General features: G+C 46.4%; 2 protein-coding genes across 8 annotated transcripts in view; one reads left to right on the plus strand and one right to left on the minus strand.

Moving 5' to 3' along the window:
* akt3a (v-akt murine thymoma viral oncogene homolog 3a) overlaps positions 1-15,933 on the minus strand; it is a 538,604-nt gene extending 522,671 nt beyond the window's left edge. For all 6 annotated transcript variants that reach the window (XR_010976283.1, XM_068045398.1, XM_068045396.1 and 3 more), the window contains exons 1-2: positions 15,644-15,933; positions 14,136-14,280 (exon numbers count right to left, since the gene is read on the minus strand). Coding sequence is in view for 4 of the 6 variants with exons in the window: in XM_068045398.1 (XP_067901499.1) it covers positions 14,136-14,181 (46 nt within the window). In the remaining 2 variants the exon portion in view is untranslated. The remainder of the gene's footprint in view (positions 1-14,135; positions 14,281-15,643) is intronic.
* Positions 15,934-16,032: 99 nt separating this feature from the next.
* zbtb18 (zinc finger and BTB domain containing 18) overlaps positions 16,033-24,880 on the plus strand; it is an 85,050-nt gene continuing 76,202 nt past the window's right edge. Inside the window, exon 1 of one of the 2 annotated variants that reach the window (XR_010976284.1) lies at positions 16,033-16,104. The gene's annotated coding sequence lies outside the window, so the exon portion shown is untranslated. The remainder of the gene's footprint in view (positions 16,105-24,880) is intronic. The other variant, XM_068045403.1, reaches the window with a different exon arrangement.

Genomic DNA, 24,880 nt, shown 5'->3' on the forward strand with positions numbered 1-24,880 from the left:
TCCTCCGCCCCTCAGGTCTCTCACTCCTCCCTCCGCCCCTCAGTCTCTCACTCCCTCCCTCCGCCCCTCAGTCTCTCACTCCCTCCCTCCGCCCCTCAGTCTCTCTCTCTCTCTCCCTCTCTCCTCCCTCCCGCCCCTCAGTCTCTCTCCTCTCTCTCTCCCTCTCTCCCTCCCTCCGCCCCTCAGTCTCTCTCTCTCACTCTCTCCCCCCGCCCTCAGCCTCTCACTCTCTTCCCCCGCCCCTCAGCTCATCACTCTCCCTCCGCCCCTCATGTCCCTCTCACTCTCCCTCCGCCCCTCAGTCCTCTCACTTCTCCCTCCGCCCCTCAGCCTGCCTCTCTCCTCCCTCCGCCCCTCAGTCTCTCACTCCCTCCCTCCGCCCCTCAGTCTCTCTCTCTCTCTCCCTCTCTCCCTCCCTCAGCCCCTCAGTCTCTCTCTCTCACTCTCTCCTCCCGCCCCTCAGCCTCTCACTCTCTCCGCCCCTCAGTCTCTCTCACTCTCCCTCCGCCCCTCAGTCCCTCTCACTCTCCCTCCGCCCCTCAGTCCCTCTCACTCTCCCTCCGCCCCTCAGCCCCTCTCTCTCTCCCTCCGCCCCTCAGCCTCTCACTCTCCCCCCGCCCCTCAGCCTCTCACTCTCTCACCCCCCGCCCCTCAGCCTCTCACTCTCTCCCCCGCCCCTCAGCCTCTCACTCTCCCCTCCGCCCCTCAGCCCTCTCACTCTCCCCCCCGCCCCTCAGCCTCTCACTCTCCCCCCCGCCCCTCAGCCTCTCACTCTCCCCTCCGCCCCTCAGCCTCTCACTCTCCCTCCGCCCCTCAGCCTCTCACTCTCCTCCCCCCGCCCCTCAGCCTCTCACTCTCCCCCCCGCCCCTCAGCCTCTCACTCTCCCCCCCGCCCCTCAGCCTCTCACTCTCCCCCCCGCCCCTCAGCCTCTCACTCTCCCCCCCGCCCCTCAGCCTCTCACTCTCCCCCCCGCCCCTCAGCCTCTCACTCTCCCCCCGCCCCTCAGCCTCTCACTCTCCCCCCCGCCCCTCAGCCTCTCACTCTCCCCCCCGCCCCTCAGCCTCTCACTCTCCCCCCCGCCCCTCAGCCTCTCACTCTCCCCCCCGCCCCTCAGCCTCTCACTCTCCCCCCCGCCCCTCAGCCTCTCACTCTCCCCCCCGCCCCTCAGCCCTCTCACTCTCCCCCCCGCCCCTCAGCCTCTCACTCTCCCCCCCGCCCCTCAGCCTCTCACTCTCCCCCCCGCCCCTCAGCCTCTCACTCTCCCCCCCGCCCCTCAGCCCTCTCACTCTCCCCCCCCGCCCCTCAGCCTCTCACTCTCCCCCCCGCCCCTCAGCCTCTCACTCTCCCCCCCGCCCCTCAGCCCTCTCACTCTCCCCCCCGCCCCTCAGCCTCTCACTCTCCCCCCCGCCCCTCAGCCTCTCACTCTCTCCCCCCGCCCCTCAGCCTCTCACTCTCCCCCCCGCCCCTCAGCCTCTCACTCTCCCCCCCGCCCCTCAGCCTCTCACTCTCCCCCCGCCCCTCAGCCTCTCACTCTCCCCCCCGCCCCTCAGCCTCTCACTCTCCCCCCCGCCCCTCAGCCTCTCACTCTCCCCCCCGCCCCTCAGCCTCTCACTCTCCCCCCCGCCCCTCAGCCTCTCACTCTCCCCCCCGCCCCTCAGCCTCTCACTCTCCCCCCCGCCCCTCAGCCTCTCACTCTCCCCCCCCGCCCCTCAGCCTCTCACTCTCCCCCCCGCCCCTCAGCCTCTCACTCTCCCCCCCGCCCCTCAGCCTCTCACTCTCCCCCCCGCCCCTCAGCCTCTCACTCTCCCCCCCGCCCCTCAGCCTCTCACTCTCCCCCCCGCCCCCTCAGCCTCTCACTCTCCCCCCCGCCCCTCAGCCTCTCACTCTCCCCCCCGCCCCTCAGCCTCTCACTCTCCCCCCGCCCCTCAGCCTCTCACTCTCCCCCCCGCCCCTCAGCCTCTCACTCTCCCCCCCGCCCCTCAGCCTCTCACTCTCCCCCCCGCCCCTCAGCCTCTCACTCTCCCCCCGCCCCTCAGCCTCTCACTCTCCCCCCCGCCCCTCAGCCTCTCACTCTCCCCCCCGCCCCTCAGCCTCTCACTCTCCCCCCGCCCCTCAGCCTCTCACTCTCCCCCCCGCCCCTCAGCCTCTCACTCTCCCCCCCGCCCCTCAGCCCTCTCACTCTCCCCCGCCCCTCAGCCTCTCACTCTCCCCCCGCCCCTCAGCCTCTCACTCTCCCCCCGCCCCTCAGCCTCTCACTCTCCCCCCGCCCCTCAGCCTCTCACTCTCCCCCCCGCCCCTCAGCCTCTCACTCTCCCCCCGCCCCTCAGCCTCTCACTCTCCCCCCGCCCCTCAGCCTCTCACTCTCCCCCCGCCCCTCAGCCTCTCACTCTCCCCCCCGCCCCTCAGCCTCTCACTCTCCCCCCGCCCCTCAGCCTCTCACTCTCCCCCCGCCCCTCAGCCTCTCACTCTCCCCCCGCCCCTCCGCCCCTCAGCCTCTCACTCTCCCCCCGCCCCTCAGCCTCTCACTCTCCCCCCCGCCCCTCAGCCTCTCACTCTCCCCCCGCCCCTCAGCCTCTCACTCTCCCCCCCGCCCCTCAGCCTCTCACTCTCCCCCCGCCCCTCAGCCTCTCACTCTCCCCCCGCCCCTCAGCCTCTCACTCTCCCGCCCTAGCCTCTCACTCCCCCGCCCCTCAGCCTCTCACTCTCCCCCCCGCCCCTCAGCCTCTCACTCTCCCCCCGCCCCTCAGCCTCTCACTCTCCCCCCGCCCCTCAGCCTCTCACTCTCCCCCCGCCCCTCAGCCTCTCACTCTCCCCCGCCCCTCAGCCTCTCACTCTCCCCCCCGCCCCTCAGCCTCTCACTCTCCCCCCGCCCCTCAGCCTCTCACTCTCCCCCCGCCCCTCAGCCTCTCACTCTCCCCCCGCCCCTCAGCCTCTCACTCTCCCCCCCGCCCCTCAGCCTCTCACTCTCCCCCCGCCCCTCAGCCTCTCACTCTCCCCCCGCCCCTCAGCCTCTCACTCTCCCCCCCGCCCCTCAGCCTCTCACTCTCCCCCCGCCCCTCAGCCTCTCACTCTCCCCCCCGCCCCTCAGCCTCTCACTCTCCCCCCCGCCCCTCAGCCTCTCACTCTCCCCCCGCCCCTCAGCCTCTCACTCTCCCCCCGCCCCTCAGCCTCTCACTCTCCCCCGCCCCTCAGCCTCTCACTCTCCCCCCGCCCCTCAGCCTCTCACTCTCCCCCGCCCCTCAGCCTCTCACTCTCCCCCCGCCCCTCAGCCTCTCACTCTCTCCCCCGCCCCTCAGCCTCTCACTCTCCCCCCGCCCCTCAGCCTCTCACTCTCCCCCCGCCCCTCAGCCTCTCACTCTCCCCCCCGCCCCTCAGCCTCTCACTCTCCCCCCGCCCCTCAGCCTCTCACTCTCCCCCCGCCCCTCAGCCTCTCACTCTCCCCCCGCCCCTCAGCCTCTCACTCTCCCCCCGCCCCTCAGCCTCTCACTCTCCCCCCGCCCCTCAGCCTCTCACTCTCCCCCCGCCCCTCAGCCTCTCACTCTCCCCCCGCCCCTCAGCCTCTCACTCTCCCCCCGCCCCTCAGCCTCTCACTCTCCCCCCGCCCCTCAGCCTCTCACTCTCCCCCCGCCCCTCAGCCTCTCACTCTCCCCCCGCCCCTCAGCCTCTCACTCTCCCCCCGCCCCTCAGCCTCTCACTCTCCCCCCGCCCCTCAGCCTCTCACTCTCCCCCCGCCCCTCAGCCTCTCACTCTCCCCCCGCCCCTCAGCCTCTCACTCTCCCCCCGCCCCTCAGCCTCTCACTCTCCCCCCGCCCCTCAGCCTCTCACTCTCCCCCCGCCCCTCAGCCTCTCACTCTCCCCCCGCCCCTCAGCCTCTCACTCTCCCCCCGCCCCTCAGCCTCTCACTCTCCCCCCGCCCCTCAGCCTCTCACTCTCCCCCCGCCCCTCAGCCTCTCACTCTCCCCCCGCCCCTCAGCCTCTCACTCTCCCCCCGCCCCTCAGCCTCTCACTCTCCCCCCGCCCCTCAGCCTCTCACTCTCCCCCCGCCCCTCAGCCTCTCACTCTCCCCCCGCCCCTCAGCCTCTCACTCTCCCCCCGCCCCTCAGCCTCTCACTCTCCCCCCGCCCCTCAGCCTCTCACTCTCCCCCCGCCCCTCAGCCTCTCACTCTCCCCCCCGCCCCTCAGCCTCTCACTCTCCCCCCGCCCCTCAGCCTCTCACTCTCCCCCCGCCCCTCAGCCTCTCACTCTCCCCCCGCCCCTCAGCCTCTCACTCTCCCCCCGCCCCTCAGCCTCTCACTCTCCCCCCGCCCCTCAGCCTCTCACTCTCCCCCCGCCCCTCAGCCTCTCACTCTCCCCCCGCCCCTCAGCCTCTCACTCTCCCCCCGCCCCTCAGCCTCTCACTCTCCCCCCGCCCCTCAGCCTCTCACTCTCCCCCCGCCCCTCAGCCTCTCACTCTCACCCCGCCCCTCAGCCTCTCACTCTCCCCCCGCCCCTCAGCCTCTCACTCTCCCCCCGCCCCTCAGCCTCTCACTCTCACCCCGCCCTCAGCCTCTCACTCTCCCCCCGCCCCACTCTCACTCTCCCCCCGCCCCACTCTCACTCTCCCCCCCGCCCCACTCTCACTCTCCCCCCGCCCCACTCTCACTCTCCCCCCGCCCCACTCTCACTCTCCCCCCGCCCCACTCTCACTCTCCCCCCGCCCCACTCTCACTCTCCCCCCGCCCCACTCTCACTCTCCCCCCGCCCCACTCTCACTCTCCCCCCGCCCCACTCTCACTCTCCCCCCGCCCCACTCTCACTCTTCTCCCCCCCCTCCTCCCCTCTCCCTCCTCCCTCTCGCCTCTCCCCCCTCCCTCTCGCCCCTCCACCCCTCCGCCCCTCCCTCTCTCCCTCCACCGCCCCTACCGCCCCGCCCCTTCCTCACTGCTCCCCGCCCCTCACCTCCCCCCTCACCCCCTCTTGTGGTTGCTCAGTTTGTTTCAATGCATTGCGCTTCCCAACTTCGGACAGATTCTTAGATTTCCAGCAGGCTTTTAAAAATGTCGGAAAACCCCAACTCTGTCCAAAGTTGGGAATCGCGGTCCTGCTTCAGCAACTGTCAGCTGTAAAACTGACAGCGCTGTGTTTCTTTTAAAAAGGCTGGTCTGCAAGAAGAAGTCAATGTGAAATTTCCCATTTCCAGTTACGGACCCCTGGCCAAGATGAGGAATGGCCCCAGGTACAGTTTACATCGGCAGGCTAGATCCTGGCCTGCGGGCCATCTGTTGGACAACCCTGTTCTAGATTATGCAAGTACAATAGAGCACTGTCAATAAGTTCCAATAAAAGACCATTAAGCAGCAAACAGGTGTGATTAACATTACTGAACCCAACAAGGTATCGACAGGACTGGAGGACTGGAGAATTGCTAATGTTGTCCCCTTGTTTAAGAAGGGTAGCAGGGATAATCCAGGTAATGATAGACCGGTGAGCCTGACGTCAGTGGTAGGGAAGCTGCTGGAGAAGATACTGAGGGATAGGATCTATTCCCATTTGGAAGAAAATGGGAATATCAGTGATGGGCAACATGGTTTTGTGCAGGGAAGGTCATGTCTTACCAACTTAATAGAATTCTTTGAGGAAGTGACAAAGTTGATTGATGAGGGAAGGGCTGTCGATGTCATATACATGGACTTCAGTAAGGCGTTTGATAAGGTTCCCCATGGCAGGCTGATGGAGAAAGTGAAGGCGCATGGGGTCCAAGGTGTACTAGCTAGATGGATAAAGAACTGGCTGGGCAACAGGAGACAGAGAGTAGCAGTAGAAGGGAGTTTCTCAAAATGGAGACGTGTGACCAGTGGTGTTCCACAGGGATCCGTGCTGGGACCACTGTTGTTTGTGATATACATAAATGATTTGGAGGAAAGTATAGGTGGACTGATTAGCAAGTTTGCAGACGACACTAAGATTGGTGGAGTAGCAGATAGTGAAGGGGACTGTCAGAGAATACAGCAGAATATAGATAGATTGGAGAGTTGGGCAGAGAAATGGCAGATGGAGTTCAATCAGGGTAAATGCGAGGTGCTGCATTTTGGAAGATCCAATTTAAGAGTGAACTATACAGTAAATGGAAAAGTCCTGGGGAAAATTGATGTCCAGAGAGATTTGGATGTTCAGGTCCACTGTTCCCTGAAGGTGGCAACGCAGGTCAATAGAGTGGTCAAGAAGGCATACGGCATGCTTTCCTTCATCGGACGGGGTATTGAGTACAAGAGTTGGCAGGTCATGTTACAGTTGTATAGGACTTTGGTTCGGCCACATTTGGAATACTGCGTACAGTTCTGGTCGCCACATTACCAAAAGGATGTGGATGCTTTGGAGAGGGTGCAGAGGAGGTTCACCAGGATGTTGCCTGGTATGGAGGGCGCTAGCTATGAAGAGAGGTTGAGTAGATTAGGATTATTTTCATTAGAAAGACGGAGGTTGAGGGGGGACCTGATTGAGGTGTACAAAATCATGAGAGGTATAGACAGGGTGGATAGCAAGAGGCTTTTTCCCCAGAGTGGGGGATTCAATTACTAGAGGACACGAGTTCAAAGTGAAAGGGGAAAAGTTTAGGGGGGATATGCGTGGAAAGTACTTTACGCAGAGGGTGGTGGGTGCCTGGAACGCGTTGCCAGCGGAGGTGGTAGATGCGGGCACGATGGCGTCTTTTAAGATGTATCTAGACAGATACATGAATGGGCAGGAAGTAAAGAGATACAGAACCTTAGAAAATAGGCGACATGTTTAGAGAGAGGATCTGGATCGGCGCAGGCTTGGAGGGCCGAAGGGCCTGTTCCTATGCTGTAATTATCTTTGTTCTTTGTTGTAGGAAACCAAAATTTGTAATATCTACATATTTCCCCACTTATTGTATCCAGCATTAAAATCAGCTCAAGTGCTACAGTACTAAGACCTCCCTCTGCTGCATCCCAAGCAGTCTTAACCACATCAAAAGATGTTTAAATTTCCCACTCCATGTAACCTTACAACCTCTCTGAATGAAACAGCTAATGTTCAAGTTATAGGCAGTTTTATGCTGAGGATTCTCACTCAAGAACTAGAATGGAAACTGTCCAAAAGCATTTCACATAAGACCAATAGAAACATCAGAAAGAGGAGACTTCATTTCATCAGTTTGAGGTGGATTTTACCCTTGGCCCTAGAGGTGAAAATGTAAATGTGACATGACTCATCAGACTGAAACATTCAACATATCATTCAAGGGATAAAGAAGTTATTTCTCGGACTCCTGGTCAGAAAATTACACAATCGCTTTACAGATGTGTTACCTAAACTCACAGAAATTAGCTTTTAAGTACAATTTCCAATATTAACAAAACATGTTACTTGAAAAATTAATTATTTTGGAACCATAAAGGTTCTAAATGTGAATCCATTGAGTTGCTGCTTCTGGATGCTGTAATTAGTGCCTGTATTGTGTTATGCATTTCACTACAAGTATTAAACTTCTGATGGATTCAGACTCTTTCCAATCTGTCTAAATGATTCCAGAAAAAAGTATCCACTATTCCAATTTAAAATTCAATGCACCATAACAAAAGATACTTTAAAACCTATACTTAGATTTTAAAGACCCAATTTCATTCTGAACTGAGTTGTTCAGCCAATTAACAACAGTCTGGAAGAAAGAGTGTTCTAATGACAACAGTTAGGTCACAGTCACCATTCCCCATAACCTATTCAATAGCTAGATAGCTGAACAGTATGTGGAAAACAGACTTGCAAAGAAACAGAAGCATAGACTGGAGAATGTGAATCACTTACTGCCATTAAGCATCAGTCATGCTTTCCAGCCAATGCAAGCAGTCAATCCAATATAATTACAGTAGGTTTCTTATTTTACTGCAAGATACAACAGTAAACCAAAACCTGAGGATGGAGTGAATGCGAATGGTAGGCTGCAACCCCATCACGGTGCATTTATTTATTTATTTTTTTTATTAGAGATACAGCACTGAAACAGGCCCTTCAGCCCACCGAGTCTGTGCCGAACATCAACCACCCATTTATACTAATCCTACACTAATCCCATATTCCTACCAAACATCCCCACCTGTCCCTATATTTCCCTACCACCTACCTATACTAGTGACAATTTATAATGGCCAATTTACCTATCAACCTGCAAGTCTTTTGGCTTGTGGGAGGAAACCGGAGCACCCGGAGAAAACCCACGCAGACACAGGGAGAACTTGCAACCTCCACACAGGCAGTACCCGGAATTGAACCCGGGTCCCTGGAGCTGTGAGGCTGCGGTGCTAACCACTGCGCCACTGTGCCGCATCTCACTCAAATATCTAAACTATAATAACAGAACAAATTACATTTTAATAGCGATGACAAAAACAGAGCAAAGGAACTTCTAAACTATTACAAATATCACAAACGGTACCTAAGCAAATTCACAGGATAAGATTACTCATTTCACCAATCCTAGATTCTTCAGTAAAAGTGATCTAAACTTATTGGGTCTTAAAAGTAGATGTCAAAAATACTTCCATTTCCTAATATAAATTCTGAAAACAATTCCAATAGTTAACTACCAATTAAACACTGAAACCATCTTTTATGCAATGTAAAAACTGGAGGATATGTTACAGACTTAAAAGTCCAAACTCAATGTAATAGTACAACTGACTAACATTCTAAGATAGTAAGTCCATTTACCATATTGACCCCTACATTTAATATACTTTTCTGTATACAGAACAACTTTGCATGCAAATTTATTTCCTCCCAATAACTTACTTTTTTGCTGTTTTTCACTTCTCTCCACCTCTACCAAGTATGTTGACTGCTCATTGGAGTTCAGTCCACTCCCAATTCAAAATTGCTTAACTCAAGTTATCTCAAAATTCAAAATTTTTAGCATTAATTCCTACATTGTCTAATTTGAATTACTGGATCAATGTGAATAACATTCAAATTTTTTGAAGTGCAATTAACAATTTCAAATTATCAGATTAGACTGTGCAGTTTAATAGAAATCAACACCCTCCAGTACCGCAACCCCTACTTAGTCTGCAGTAGATTCTCATCATCTGAACATAACTCCAGAAAAGGATTGGACCTTCTGTAAATATTCACCATTCCAGATACTAGAACAGAGAAAATAACAAGATAGATCTGGAGTGGACTCCTCAAAAAGCTCATTTCCAAATGTCAATAATGGCTGGTCACAATTTGCCCTCTGGCACTGTGCGAGCTCATCTATGCATCTCCAAACCACTTAGCTTTCGCTACCCAAAACAAGCCTCTCCAACTGCAGCCTTTCCCAACTGGATGCAAGTTTGCCAGATTTACAATATATTAATATAATACTTAATACTTATGTCATTTTTTGCAAATCATCCCTTTCAAAATTTCTTTCCATCTCTGCCCTTTTATTTGGTTCCAAATTGACTGCCCCTTTAAATTTTCCCTCTGGCCTCTCGACAAGCACACAATTTTTGTCCCATTTTCAGATATCCTGTCCAACGGATATCATGCTTCCCAGCTCAGATATTTCCTGGACATACTCCCAATTACTGGTCTCTACAGCCAGTGGACTGCTCAAAGTTGCCATATCCACCCATCCACAGACCAATTACTGGCCCCTCTGCAACAACTGCCCCACTCACCAATTACAGGCACCAGCCTGTTAACTGCAATTTGAAAATTAATTTTCTCCCCCTTCTGCCTCCACCCTGATCCTCTAAGTCCAGAATTAACACTTAATATATATTAACCGAAAGAAACTTGGCGTAGAGCCAAAAGTGGAAATATTGGTGAGGTTACCATTGAATTGGTTAAAGAGATGGATTTTGAGAAGAGAGGTCAAGCATCAGAAGGTTTCAGCAAAGGAATTTCAGAACACATGGCCTATGCAGTTTGAGACTCAGCTGCCAATGTTGGAGGAAAGTGAAGGGCGGGGCACAAAATGCCAAATTCAGAATAAAATAAAATTCTAGGGGGAGGGGGTAAGAGGTTATAGGGCTTGGAGCAGGTTCTACAGCTAGGCAGTACAAGACCACAAAGAAATTTGAACACATGGATGGAAATTTAAAAATTTGAGGCTTGGGGAAACCAGCACACAATCTAGGTTAGCAAGGACAAGGGTAATGGGGTGAACCAGTCTGGTGCAGCATAGGACATGAACAACGACATTCTGGGTCAGCATATCTATTATTTAAATTTATCCAAACACAAACCAAAACAATTCTAACCACTGTACTCCCTGTTGTATTGAAGACAATCATACACTACCATACTCAGATCTGAAGTATCAACTGACATCAGACCATCACATTCCAAAAATCCATTAATGGACCCCTGTAGCCAATAAATTTCAAAACATCATTCCTACTGCTAATGAGCACAAAATCACATGACAATTTCAGCTCAGCATATAATATTATATAAAAGGAGACAAGACCAAGAATAGATGTTGAAATAAAACTGACTTCAGTACTTGTGTTCATTTATGGAATCACTGAAGTTTTTAAGCTAGTGTTCCTTATAAAAAGGTGATTTTCTTAAGATTGGATCTACATTGCTGTTGGAGGAAGATAATGAGACTGATTTACATAGACTGTGTTTTTAAAACATAGATAGCAGATACCAGGTGTAAAAATACTAAGTGAGAGAATCCTATTATATCATAAACCACAAGAGTGGAATTTCAGCATAAACAGAGCATGACTTCATGTGAACAGGTTTTACTTTGTATGAATCTTTACCATTTAATGAGGGTTCAAGTTTCTTTCCGGGGAAGGGGGGGGGGGGGGGGAAGGGTCTTCCATTTGTAGACATATACCAAAGTGCCAGTATAGTGCTCAGCAATATGCACAGAAGAGGACTATATTTAATTGCCATGTCAATAAGTTATCATAACATCTTCTTTGGCCTCCTTGTCTCGAGAGACAATGGGTAAGCGCCTGGAGGTGGTCAGTGGTTTGTGGAGCAGCGCCTGGAGTGGCTATAAAGGCCAATTCTAGAGTGACAGACTCTTCCACAGGTGCTGCAGAAAAATCTTTTTGTCAGGGCTGTTACACAGTTGGCTCATTACATACATATTACATATTCTAACAGATTACTCTACCAAGTTACTATTTAGTTAGGTATCAACAAACAGTACATAAAATTAAGTTTTGACTTATGTTGGATTATCTGAAGGCATCATTACAGAATCCTGTCTGTGTACAAGTGAAAATAAATAATTTAGTAAGTAATGGCTCAGATGTCATTTAAACACTTAGTTTTTTCTTCTAAACACCCAGGCTACGGAGATAGGATGGGTTCGTTCATGACAAGACTTTTTTTTGTTTTGAGAAGTTTTGAATTTAAAGCTAAACACGTTCAACAAACCAATGTAAAGAAGGGAAAATATTTACATATTATTCAAAACCTGTGTTTTTCACTTATAACAAAGCAGGGTGCAGACTGGATTTACTAGAATGAAACCTGGCACAAGGGACTTCACCTATGTGGACAGAGTAGAAAGGCTGGGATCGTTCTCCTTAGAGCAGAGTGGAGCAGAGAAGGTTATGTGGAGATTTAGTGAAGATGTTCAAAATTCAGGGGTATTGACAGGAGTAAACAAGGAAAAACTGTTTCCACTGGCAGGTGAATCACAAAAGAACCAGAGGAGAGATGCAATTTTCTTTATGCTGGGATCTGGAATGCGCTACCTGAAAAGGATGGTGGAAGCGGATTCAGTAACTTTCAATAGGTAATTGGATATATATTTGATAAGGAGAAAAAAAGCATGGCTATGGCGAAAGAGTAGTAGTGTGGGACTAATTTGATAACTCTTTCAATGAGCTGGCAAAGGCACAATGGGCTGAATGGCCTTCTGTTCTGTAAGATTCAAAGATAAAATGAAAAACATTGCAGTATATGTTGAATCCCTAATAAATAAACAATTTATTTGGGACATAAAACACTTCCTAAAGTGAATACTGTAAAAGGAAAGCAAGTTGAGCAAATCAAAAGTTAGTCCTTTAAATCATGCAGCAAAGCATGAAATAACAGCTCAATTCTGCAGCTGTACAGAACTTTAGTTAGGCCACACTTAGAATATTGCATGCAATTCTGGTCGCCACACTACCTGAAGGACATGGAGGCTTTGGAGAGTGCACAGAAGTAGTTTACCAGGATGTTGCCTGGTCTGGAGGGCATTAGCTATGAGGAGAGGTTGGATAAACTCGGATTGTTTTCACTGAAACGACGGAGGTGGAGGGGCGACATGATAGAGGTTTACAAAGATATAAGCGGCATGGACAGAGTGGATAGTCAGAAGCTTTTTCCCAGGGTGTAAGAGTCAGTTACTAGGGGACATAGGTTTAAGGTGAGAGGGGCAAAGTTTAGAGGGGATGTGCGAGGCAAGTTCTTTACACAGAGGGTGGTGAGTGCCTGGAACTTGTTGCCGGGGGAGGTGGTGGAAGCAGGTACCATAGAGACGTTTAAGAGGCATCTTGACAAATACATGAATAGGATGGAAATAGAGGGATACGGACCCCGGAAGTGCAGAAGGTTTTAGTTTAGACAGGCATCAAGATCGGCGCAGGCTTGGAGGGCCGAATGGCCTGTTCCTGTGCTGTACTGTTCTTTGTTCTTTGTATTAACCCTTACTCAAGTACCAAGTAAGAACTAGAAACTCTAAACTTAACCCTACAAAATGTGACAAATGCTCAAGTGCTTAGACAATTAGAGTGTAAACTGTAAAGTAATTATTGCAATGTTTCAGAGAACTCATATTAGGATCATACCTTCAAGTGCTGAACCTGTTGGTCTTACCTTAATCTAATTTCAGTTACAAACACCTGTATTATATTATCTGTTTTTCAGTGTCTACAATAAAATCAGCCACAACAAGCATGAGATGATAGTTCTAAACCAAAAAAGCAGTTCAAAATTCTTGAGATTATTCTGCAACTATCTATAGATGCATCAAGACATGATCAATTTCTTGGAACAATTTTCTTTTTCAAAAAGAAATTCTATTTACATATTCAACTAACATTAATTCTGCATCAGTGGTTCATCATTTCATGATTTGCAGAAGGTTAACACTGCAGATTCAATTGAGCACTGTATACAGGCAAGATTGAATTCTAACAGAAAAAAGTTGACAAACGGATAAAAGGTTTCTGGTAATTGATTATTTTAATAAAACTCAGGCCACTTAAGTTTTAAATTACAGAGGTGTCACATTTCTGCTTGCCTGGCAAACGATCCCTTCCCTCCTACAACAGCCCAATCAGATTAAAAGTAAATCCCAGACAGTAAAGGGGTTCTGAAACAATATAGCAAAACAAAGCATTTCTAAAGGAGCACATTTTTCAACAGAAGAACTGAGTTTTAACAGCATTTAAAATGAATACAATGAAAATAAATACTTATACCTAGCTGTAAAAACCTTGATAGCAAGATTAAAAACCAATCTACATTTTGTCATTGGACGGAAGAGGTAAAGACCAATCAGATGCCTAAATATATGCAAGAACAATGGCCACTCCTCCCTTAAAACATCACTAGATGTTACAATTAAAACGCCATAGTGTTAGACAAATGCTCAATCCCTCCACAGGGAGACAAGTCACAGAAGTAAACAGGAAATTATTTTGTCATTTCCAAGTCCCTAATCACTTATTCTATTTTTAAGATCACACAGGCGAATAAACATAGGCCACTAAAGACCAATGGCAAACACTACTTCTCAAACAATTGAACAGAAAAAAAAATGGATGGAAGCCAAATCTAATACATAAACAGAACTGGTTCCTATTTTGAATACCATCTAATAAATCCACAACTGAAATAGGCACGTTTCAAAAATCTGATCGAACATTATCTTCAAGTGACGGGTCAAACATTCCGAATTAAAAATGAAAACATGTTTACAAGACACGGATTAAGTATTATGCCGATTACGTCAGCGTTGAAAACACGCTGCCATGTACTGTTTCCACACACACACACAAAACTCCACTCCGGTACTCTTCTTCCTCCCCACCCAGTCTCATTCATCCATCCTCAAAATCCGGTTCTATTCTTTAATTTGCTGACAATTTGGGAGAACTTACGCTACAAAGTTAAATAGCAACTTTACCTCTTTTCTGCACCCATCCTTCCTTCACAATGGTTATATCGCTCATATTAGCGGCTCCCCCGAGCCCAGCTAGTTGTCTTTTGGGACTGGCTCTGCCCTTCCCACCGCTCACTCCTGAAGGAGACTTCCACTCAGATAGCTACTGCTGTAGGGAAAAAACAATACCACAACTTGAACATAAAAAATGATCATATTTCAATCTCAGTCTTGATACTTCATAGACATACTTTTATCAGAAAATTTAAAATTGAAGGTATACCGTTTTCACAAACAGGCCTGCACATAATTAGGAATTACATGAGTAGGCTTCGTTCGTCAGTTTGATCTAATAACGGAAAGTTTATTTAAAACATAATTAAAATAGGCCTATTTGAATAAAAAAATATCAAATTACTTCCATGCATAATTGGGAATGCTCCAAACGGTTGGTTCCCCATGTTATTTTGGGCAAAATTCATCACTGTTGGTAAATTATTTTAAAACTGCCAAAGGCTTGACTTTTCGGGTCAATTTTTATTGTATAATTATTTTTGGAGTTTTATTCATAAATCTATTCACTTCACTCCACCCTGATGTGTCAGACAGGTTTACACAGTATTAAAATCTATTTTAAAGCCTAACTTAAGTGTTTGTCCTTCATAATTGAGCCATTAACATTTATTTTTTTTTTAAAATCAGTATGAGACAAACATTTCTGCAGCAGACGCGATTAGTCTACACCCTCCACCCAAGCCCATTTACTTTTATAAGTTTCAAATAAAAGCCTTGTTTGTTGAGACAATAAAGCAAAATTAAACAAAAATTGCCCAGGAACAAACACCCGTAACAATCTGACACGTATTTTTTCCAGAAACCAGGACAAAAAAAAAATCAGTCGCCGAATGAGTCTGGTATGTTTGAGCATCTCATTAAAAAGGATAAAATGTGTTGGGTAAGTCTGAGGGAAGTGTAAAGTGACTGTCTGGCAGGATTATAAGCAGTCGCCACTTTATTTATTCCTGGCCGACTGTACAAAAATAAAATAAATTCAAAAATCGAAAAAAATCTATCTTGTTAAAACAAACACATAGGCCTTTACACCCACCAACATCCCCCTTCGCCTCATCCAAACAAATTCACCACTCGCCAAAAAAAGCAGTCGTGCAAGATTGCAAGGAAACATCAGCAAATAATAAGTTATTGTTTGTCCCCGCCGGTGCAATTGTGATGTAAAGTTATTGGGGTTATTTGGTAGTAGTTATGGTGATAGAGAAGAATGGTATAACACTAGGCCAGTCAGAAACCCCTCCTCCTCCTCCATCATCATCATCATCATTCCCCCACCTCATCAAAAAACAAAGTGTCCCACTTTTTCCACATACACCGCCCGCCTGAAGTCTCATAACAAATATGCATTTTAAAAAAAAACACCAGCGGCCTCTGCAGCGGGAAGAGGGGGGGGGGGGGGGGGGGGGGCAGCTCGCCATCCCACCCCATCCCATCCAGACATCTCCATCCTCCTCCCTTACCTTCAACACTCAGTGCAGCGCCGGCCGGCTCACCCACCGTCCGCCGGACCGACCCACACACGCTGCAGAAGCAGCTGTCCTTCGGAGCAGCTTGGCGACACTCGGCTCGGCTTAGTCCCCAACCGAGGGTGTGTATTTGGAGGATGATAATTATTTTTATATATATATTAATTGCTTCAGATTCAAACTCCTGCTCCCTCTTGTTCTTGTTGACTTTGAGGGGAAAGCTCCTGACGTCACCAACGACGCATCTTGTGCTCCGTCCGTTACTGGAGTTTTTTTCCTCTCTCGCGCTGCGTCCTCGGGAGCAAATCTCGCAAGATCTGCTGCGCCGGTCACCAGCGCTTCATCCCCCCCTTGCTCCGCCCCCTCCCCACTGTGATTTTGTGGAGACCGTTGAATTGGGCCGTTAGAGACATCAGCGCGCGAGAACCAGCTTAAGAGGACATGTTTTTGTCTCCGTAAGAGAAATATTTTACAGGATGAAAAGAATAGCAACTTCACTGTCTGCTAGCACTATTTTACTGTATACTAGAAACACATTCTTGAAGGCCACCTTCAAGACTGGCTTTAGAGAGGTCTTTAATGTGGATTCTAGTCTAAATAGTTAAATTTTGGGACTTAAAGTTAGTTATTAGTTATTGAAAAGGGGTTGGTTTTTTTTAAAGGGACTATATTGTCATAGAAAAGCACTTGCATTTATAGAGCACCTTTCATGACCACAGGGCGTCCTAAAACACTTTACAGCCAATGAAGTACTTTTTAAGTGTAGTGCACTGTTGCATTGTCTTTGGAGGGGAGGGCAAGTACAGTGAAAGCTAAACTAATAGTATGTGTTGCTGTACTAGTGTGCTATATGTTGGGATACAGATTCTCCCCTACATTTTTCACCATATGGTTAATTTATTTGTCCAAAAATTTGAAGGAAGAGTTCATACTACAATTAAGTTAATGATTCCAGTGCAACATGTTGAAACCCCTCATTTCTTTAGGAAGGATTATGCCTGTTCATGGTTGTTCCAAGTAGTACGTCATGTTGAAGACTTAGCTAATTTAGGGCCAGTTTCTATTTACATACAAGATATATTACAGGTGATGGCAAGCTATGACTGTTGTTTCACAATTGTTAAAAGATCACAGGTACATAGAGTTATACAGCACAGAAACAGGCCCTTTGTGTCTGTGCTGGCCATCAAGCACCTATCTATTCTAATTCCATTTTCCAGCACTTGGCCTGTAGCCTTGTATGCTATGGCATTTCAAGTGCTCATCTAAATACTTCTTAAATGTTGTGAGGGTTCCTCCTCTACCACCCCTTAAAGTAGTATGTTCCAGATTCTAACCACCCTCTGGGTGAAGAACGTTTTCCTCAAATCCCCTCTGAACCTCCTGCCCTTACCTTAAATCTATGCACCCTAGTTATTGATTCCTCCGCTAAGGGGAAAAAGTTTCTTCCTATTTATCCTATCAATGCTCCTCATAATTTTGTTATGCGGTCTCAATCAGGTCCCCCCTCAGCCTTCTCTGCTCTAAGGAAAACAACCCTAGACTATCCTGAAATGCTCCAGCCCATACAACATTCTGGTGAATCTCCTCTGCATTGCAATCACATCCTTCCTATAGTGTGGTAACCAGAACTGTACACTACTCCAGCTGTGGCCTAACTAGTGTTTTATACAGCTCCATAATAACCTCTTACATTCTGTGCCTCGGCTAATAAAGGCAAGTATCCCATATGCCTTTCTAACCACCTTATCTACCTGTGCTGCTGCCTTCAGTGAAATATGGACAAGTATGCCAAGGTCGCACTGTACTTCCTAGAGTCCCACCATCCATTGTATATTCCCTTACCTTGTTAGTCCTCCCAAAATGTATCACCTCACACTTCTAAGGATTCAATTCCATTTGCCACTGCTCTGCCCATCTTACCAGCCCATCTACATTGTCCTGTAATCTAAGGCTTTCCTCCTCACTATTTACGACACCGCCAATTTTCGTGTCATCTGTGAACTTACTGATCATACCTCCTATATTCATGTCTAAATCATTAATGTACACTGCAAACAAGGGTCCCAGCACTGATCCCTGCGGTACACCACTGGTCACAGGCGTCCACTCACAAAAACAACCCTTGATCATCACCTTCTGCCTCCTGCCACTAAGCCAATTTTGGATCCAGTTTGCCAAATTGCCCTGGATCCCATGGGCTCTTACCTTCTTAACCAATCTCCCATGCAGGACCTTATCAAAAGCCTTACTGAAGTCTATGTAGACTACATCAACTGCCTTACCCTCATCTACACATCTAGTCACCTCCTTGAAAAATTCAATCATGTTTGTTAGACACGATCTCACGATATAGTCATGACTCTCAGAAAGTAACTCACTAAGTTGGCATATCTTCCTTTCTGCTCTGTGCCTATAACTTAGATTTATTTATGGAATGAAAGCTCTTGCTTCCCCTCTGTCTGAGCAGTAAGAGACTTTCCTAAACTAGTTTTGAGAATCTCAATGAAAGCGAAATGCTGCAGATGCTGGAAATTGAAATAAAAACAGAAAGTGCTGGAAATACTCAGGTCAGGCAGCATCTGTGGAGAGAGAAGCAGAGTTAACGTTTAAGGTATGTGACCTTTCATCAGAACTAACAAAGGTAAGAAAAGAATTAAGTTTTAAGCAAGTGAAGGGGGTGGGTGTTGGGGGTGTTATGGTGGGGAAGAGAACAAAAGGGCAGGTGTGTGTTAGTGCAGTGTGCAGGAGTGATTAAATAACAAAGCTGTCCTGGGACAAAGGCAAAGTGTGTGTTAATGCTTGTGGTGAAAGACAAAGCAATAGTCCTAAAAACCTAATTCTTTTCTAACCTTTGCCAGTTCTGATGAAAGGTCACAGACCTGAAACGTTAACTCTGCTTCTCTGTCCATAGATGCTGCCTGACCTGCTGGGTATTTCCAGCACTTTCTACTTTTATTTGAGAATCTCAAGCTAGATTGCATTAGAGTGAAATGCCACACTTTGATATTCTCACTCCAGTTATAATCATGCTTGCAATAAGAAATGGAAAATATTATGCTGAAACAATCGTGGCACTCCTGAGATTCACCACCACCTTCTCAAGGGCAATTAGGGTCAGGTAATAAATGCTGGCCTAGCCGGCGATGCCCACATCCCAGGAACAAATAAAAAAAATTAGGAATAAGCAATATTGTTTGGACAGAGTGTTGTTAGTAGTTCTCAACACAATTTTTTTTTATTTTTGAATTTTATTTATAAATAAGTGGTGAACCATATCCTATATAATGTTTTATGTCAGAGATGTTAGGTTTTGAATTTATTGCATAAATTTTCTACATGCTATACTCTTTGGAATGAACCTTTGTTTGTGCTCATCAGTGTAAGGTTAGTCAATCTTGGGAAAAGGAATCCATTTTCCACTTTTGTGCCAAATATTAGCAATGAATATGCTCAGTTTGGTAATTGTATGGACCAGGTGCAGAGACCGTAAAGGTCCGACTGTGTCTGGTAACGTTACCTTTACCCCTGAGCTGTGTAAAGTACCCCTACTGCTCAGTAAAGATTTTCCATTTCCTATACCAATCACTATTCTGGCTTTGAGCAGGATTGCCAAATTATGGACAGTTTTGAGTTGTGGAGTTTTCCTCAATAGGCATTAGGTCTAGTGCCCAGATTGGTCTTTTGTCAGTCACTTAGTCATAGTCATAGAGATACAGCACTGAAACAGGGCCTTCGGCCCACCGAGTCTGTGCCGACCAACAACAACCTATTAATACGAATCCTACATTAATCCCATATTCCCTACTATCTCCCCACCATTCTCCCATCACCTACCTACACTAGGGGCAATTTACAATGGCCAATTTACCTATCAACCTGCAAGTCATTGGCTGTGGGAGGAGCACCCGGCGGAAACCCACACGGTCACAGGGAGAACTTGCAAACACCGCACAGGCAGTACCCAGAATTGAACCTGGGTCGCTGGAGCTGTGAGGCTGCGGTGCTAACCACTGTGCCGCCCCGTCATAGGCACTTCTGAAGAAATTGTATTTCATAAATTCAGCACAAGTTAGCATTTCATTTTCAGATTATGTATAATGACCATGGGCCACTGAGACTCCGTTCACTCTTCTATGGATTACTCAGTGGTCTTCCATAAGCAGCTGAAGTATTGGATGATTGCTATAAATAAAAGGATTTCCTGTCATCCGGAAGAAATGGATTCAAATGGTTGTACATCAGCGGTGGGTAAGGTTTTAGAGACAATAATCAGGTGAAAAAATGAACAGGCACTTGGAGAGGTTTGGGCTAATTAGGGATAGCCAGCATAGATTTGTAAAAGGCAGTTTGTGCTTGGTTGATGAAGGGAATGCAATCGATGTTGTCTATTTAGATTTTAAGAAACCGTTTGATGAAGTACCATGTAAGAGGCTGGTTAACAAAATCGAGACTCACAAAATAGGAGGGTCAATGTCAGCTTGGATAAAATATTGGCTTAAGAACAGAAAACAGCGAGTCGTGGGAAATGGTTATTTTTCAGACTAGAGGATGGAAGACAGACAGTGGCGTTCCCTAAGGGTCAGTGCTAGGACCACTGCTTTTTCGATATATAAAAATGACTTGGATATTGGAACAGTGAGTAACATTTCAAAATTTGCTGCCGATACCAAACTTGGAGGAATGGCAAACAGCGAGGACGATACGAATTGTCTGCAACAGGACATGGAGAGCGAGCAGAATGGGCAGGCAAGTCCAGATGGAATTTAATGCAGAGAAGTGTGAGTTGATGCATTTTGGCAGAAGGGATGGGGAGAGGCCGTACAGATTTAATGGCACAGTTCTAAAGAGTGTGCAGGGATTGAGGGACTTGCGTGCTTGTGCATGGATCTTTGAAGGTGGCAGGACTGAGTGAGTGGTCAGCAAAGCATGTGGGATCTTGGGCTTCATAAATAGAAGTATTGAATACAAAAGGAGGGACATTAAGTTAAACCTTTATACAGCTCTGGTTAGGGCACAACTAGAGTTTTGCGTCCAATTTTGGTCATCACACTTTAGGAAGGATGTGAGGGTGCAGAGGAAATTTACCAGAATGGTTCCAGGAATGAGGGATTTTAGCTAAAGGTTAGGTTGGAGAAGTTGGGGTTGTTCTCCTTGGAGCAAAGGAGATTGAGGGCAGATTTGATGGAGGTGTACAAGATTATACCAACCATATCTCCCTAGTGGATAGCATAAAGCTGTTCCCACATTTTTCTCTTGATGCTCCTTCAGTGAGAATGGAGTATGCAGCTGAGTGCACCCTTCTACAAAGACACTCTTGGTTTAATGGCATACTCTTCAAAAATAAAAAGTGGGCCTAATCATTATACTGGTATGACACAACTGGATAAAAGCAAAATACAGTTGATGTTCGAAATCTGAAATAAAAACATAAAATGCTGTAAGTACTTAGCATGTCTGGCAGCATCTGTGGAGAGAGAAACATTTCTGGTCGACAAACCTGGGGGATTGCTTTGCAGCCATAAACTTTGAGAGTATGCTTCAATTCAGACTCCAGATTCTTAAGGATAAAGAGTCAATACAGGGTATTCCTTTTCCTTTCAGCATTCACACAGTGTGCAAAGTACTTTTCTTGTCCAAATAATTAAATGATAGATTAAATAGTCTGGTAGGCTAGCCAGTGTATTCTATAAGATCTGATGGTCTGAGGTTTAAAATCTACCTGGAAGATATTTCACATTCTTGACAATCATACAGTGAGAGGTTTGTAAGTAGAGTAAGTATATATGGCAAGGACTCATTGAATATAATATTTGTCCAACTGACAGGCCTGATCAAACAAAACACTCCTGGGGTCAAATAGTTCATTAGAAGCCACTATTAAAGTCTACTTAAGGACAGCAGTCACTTGTGTGAGCTTAGGGAGGATGAATGGTATCCATGTAAAGGTATCACTCCAAGATGCTGATGCAAGGGAGGGGAGAAAACTGGTGGAAAAAAGTTTGGAGGGAAAAAAAATCCTCATTAAAAAAGAACATTAAGATGAACCCAAAAGAGTGCAACTTAGTTTAGGTACTCATTTTAAGAAATCAGATTGTTATATTTTCTTTTTCTCTTAAACTCGGTATTTCCCTTCAGACAATTTCCCCCACTAATGTCGTCATTGGTGTTGAAACATTTTATTGTTTTACAAATTTGTACCTTTTAAAAAGGGTGATGGATCATGTCTTGGAAAAAAATCTGGCAAATCGGTGTAATAATTATAAATTTATATAATTATTAAACTGATAATGTGGCATGTAGTAAAAGTACATCATTCCATGAAAACCTCTTTCATAAATTAAAATGTTATAGCTTATAACTAATTACATGCATCTTAAAAGAACAAGCACATTGCAGCTATACTCGTGCTTCCTGCCTCAGATTCTAGTGGATTATGTTGTTCATCTGTTTCCAAGTGTGTCAGTTATTTAATACTTTGTACCCAGATAATATCCATAAAATCTTTGTTTCATAAATGTCAGTGGTTTATTTAAAGTACAGATTAATTTGAAAGGAAATATTGAATGAGACTGATAAATTTGTTGCAGATGGTGCTGTCCTCGCAGCATTTTGTGGAGTCACTAATACATAAAGTACCATGTATGACATTTTTTCAAAATGTTACTTGCCTATTCTGGGCAATCTGTTCTAAAGTTATTTTACTAGTGCATGGTACTGTAATGTGTTAATGTTATGGAGTGATAGGTGGCAGATGAAGTTCAATGCAGAGAAATGTGAAGTGATTCATTTTGGTAGGAAGAACATGGAGAGACAATATAAAATAAAGGGTAAAATTCTGAGGGGGGGTGCAGGAGCAGAGGGACCTGGGTGTATATGTGCATAAGTCATTGAAGGTGGCAGGACAGGTTGAGAGCTGTTAATAAAGCATACAGTATCCTAGGCTGTATTAATAGGGGCATAGAGTACAAGAACAAGGAAGTTATGTTGAACTTATATAAGACACTAATTCGGCCTCAACTGGAGTATTGCGTCCAGTTCTGGGCACTGCACTTTAAGAAAGATGTGAGGGCATTGGAGACAGTGCAAAAAGGATTCACAAGAATGGTTCCAGGGATGAAGAACTTCAGTTATGAAGATAGATTGGAGAAGTTGGGACAGTTTTCCTTGGAGAAGAGAAGGCTGACAGGTCATTTGATAGAGGTATTCAAAATCATGAAGGATCTGGACAGAGTAGATAGAGAGAAATCGTTCCCACTCATGAAAGGATTGAGAATGAGAGGGCACAGATTTAAAGTAATGGGTAAGAGCAGCAAAAGCGACATAAGGAAAAACTTTTTCATGCAGCAAGTGGTTAAGGTTGGAATGCACTGCCTGAGAGTGTGGTGGAGGCAGGTTCAATTGAAGCATTCAAAAAGGAATTAGACTGTTATATGAAAAGGAAGAATGTGCAGGGTTACAAGGAGAAGGCGGGGAATGGCGCTAAGTGAATTGCTCGTTCGGAGAGCCGGTGCAGACACGATTGGTCGAATGGCTTCCTTCTGTCCTGTAACAATTCTGTGATATTATTGTGATGGTGAATTCCCCACACAGTGAGTTACCAATTTATTTTCTGTGTCATAAGGAGGTGGAACCTAGTGCAGTGAAGGCCAGGTGTTTCCCGAGAAGGTGGGAAAATTGAAGGGTGAGTCATTCAGGGCAGCATTTGAATATATGATCAGTCCACGTAGGTAGCCTATTTGCACTGTTTGCCAAGGTTTCGAAAGATACAAAGAGAGGAAATAATTATCTTCCCAATGACAAAATGCAATGTCTTCACTTCTTAAAATCATATTTCAATGTAAATACACTGAGCTACTTTGAGGGTCACAAAAACATATTTGTTAAAATATAACTGTGCCTTAAATGGTGCACAAAATGTTTATTTTGCACACATTTTGTAGTATTATGTAATTTATTCAATTGGTCAAAAGTTTTTCTGTAACAACTTTAGTTCTTCTCAGTAATCTTCTCCACTCCTGTCTTACCTGGAGGCATTGATGCATTGATCCTCTCTCGCATCTTACCATAGTGGTCATTTTTTGTGCATGAGCCTTAATGGTAATTATCAACAGGCTGTATGACCGCATCAAGCATCACACATAAGCCCAGCCTTGTCCTCAGGATGATGAACCCAGCCTAAACCAGGGTGTCACAAGGGTGCTGACGTTAATTGCCACACATTTACTGCCACCTCAGCTAACTCATTGCAAACTAGAGATCCAAACTGGGCTCTTCCTGTTCTGTGTGGATTAGTTACTCCATGGATAAATTTACTCAGCCATCAGGAAATCCATGTGGCAGTTTTAGACAGCTTATTCTTATACTAACCCAAATGATTAAACCAATGAGTTGTAACATTATAACAATAACTGCACTTTAAAAGTACTTAATTGACTGTAAAATGTTTTGGGACATCCTGAATTCATGTATGGCGCTATATAAATGCATGTCTGTCCTTTTTTAAAATATATATATTAATATGCCTTGGGGTATTTAGGTACATTTTCTTTTTATATTCCTTAAAATAATTTTTTTGTCTTTCGGCATATATAGTAGGAATTCTGAATCCTATACTACACACAAATCACTTCACTTGTCCCCTTCCTTCTCCTCCCACCCAGCTCGCCCCACCCCCGCCCTCATCCATACATTGTGGTAAAATTCATGCTTGCCCTGTGTGTTTTATAAGTGAAGCTTTTTATAATCTAGTTCTGCTTTTATGGTAGTATGGTACACTTGCACCAATGTAAGTAATGTCTATCCATTTCTTGACAAACAATACTGTTGTAATAAAAACAGAAAATTCTAGAAATACTCAGCAGGTCAGACAGCATCTGTGGAGAGAGAAACAGAGCTAACGTTTCAGGTCTGTGACCTTCCATCAGAACCTAGGTGGATATTATATTTCTATTATATTATTTTACTGTTGTAATATAAGGAAAAATACTACTTTTAATTTCCCTTTGACTGTTATTACATCATTAATAACATGAACAAAAACCTGCTACCAGAAATATCAGTCAAAAATAACTAGCATAGAGCCAAACCATTTAAAAATATACAAATATAATTAGCTTTATCTACAAGTATTGCATGTATAATCTAACTAGAACTCATAAATCAACAGTTTTAGATTGCATGTACAAGAGTAGAGGAACAATCTGTGCTGTTCTGACAGGTTTCAAATTA

Source organism: Heterodontus francisci, chromosome 13 (assembly GCF_036365525.1).
Source record: "Heterodontus francisci isolate sHetFra1 chromosome 13, sHetFra1.hap1, whole genome shotgun sequence".
NCBI classification, from domain to species: domain Eukaryota; kingdom Metazoa; phylum Chordata; class Chondrichthyes; order Heterodontiformes; family Heterodontidae; genus Heterodontus; species Heterodontus francisci.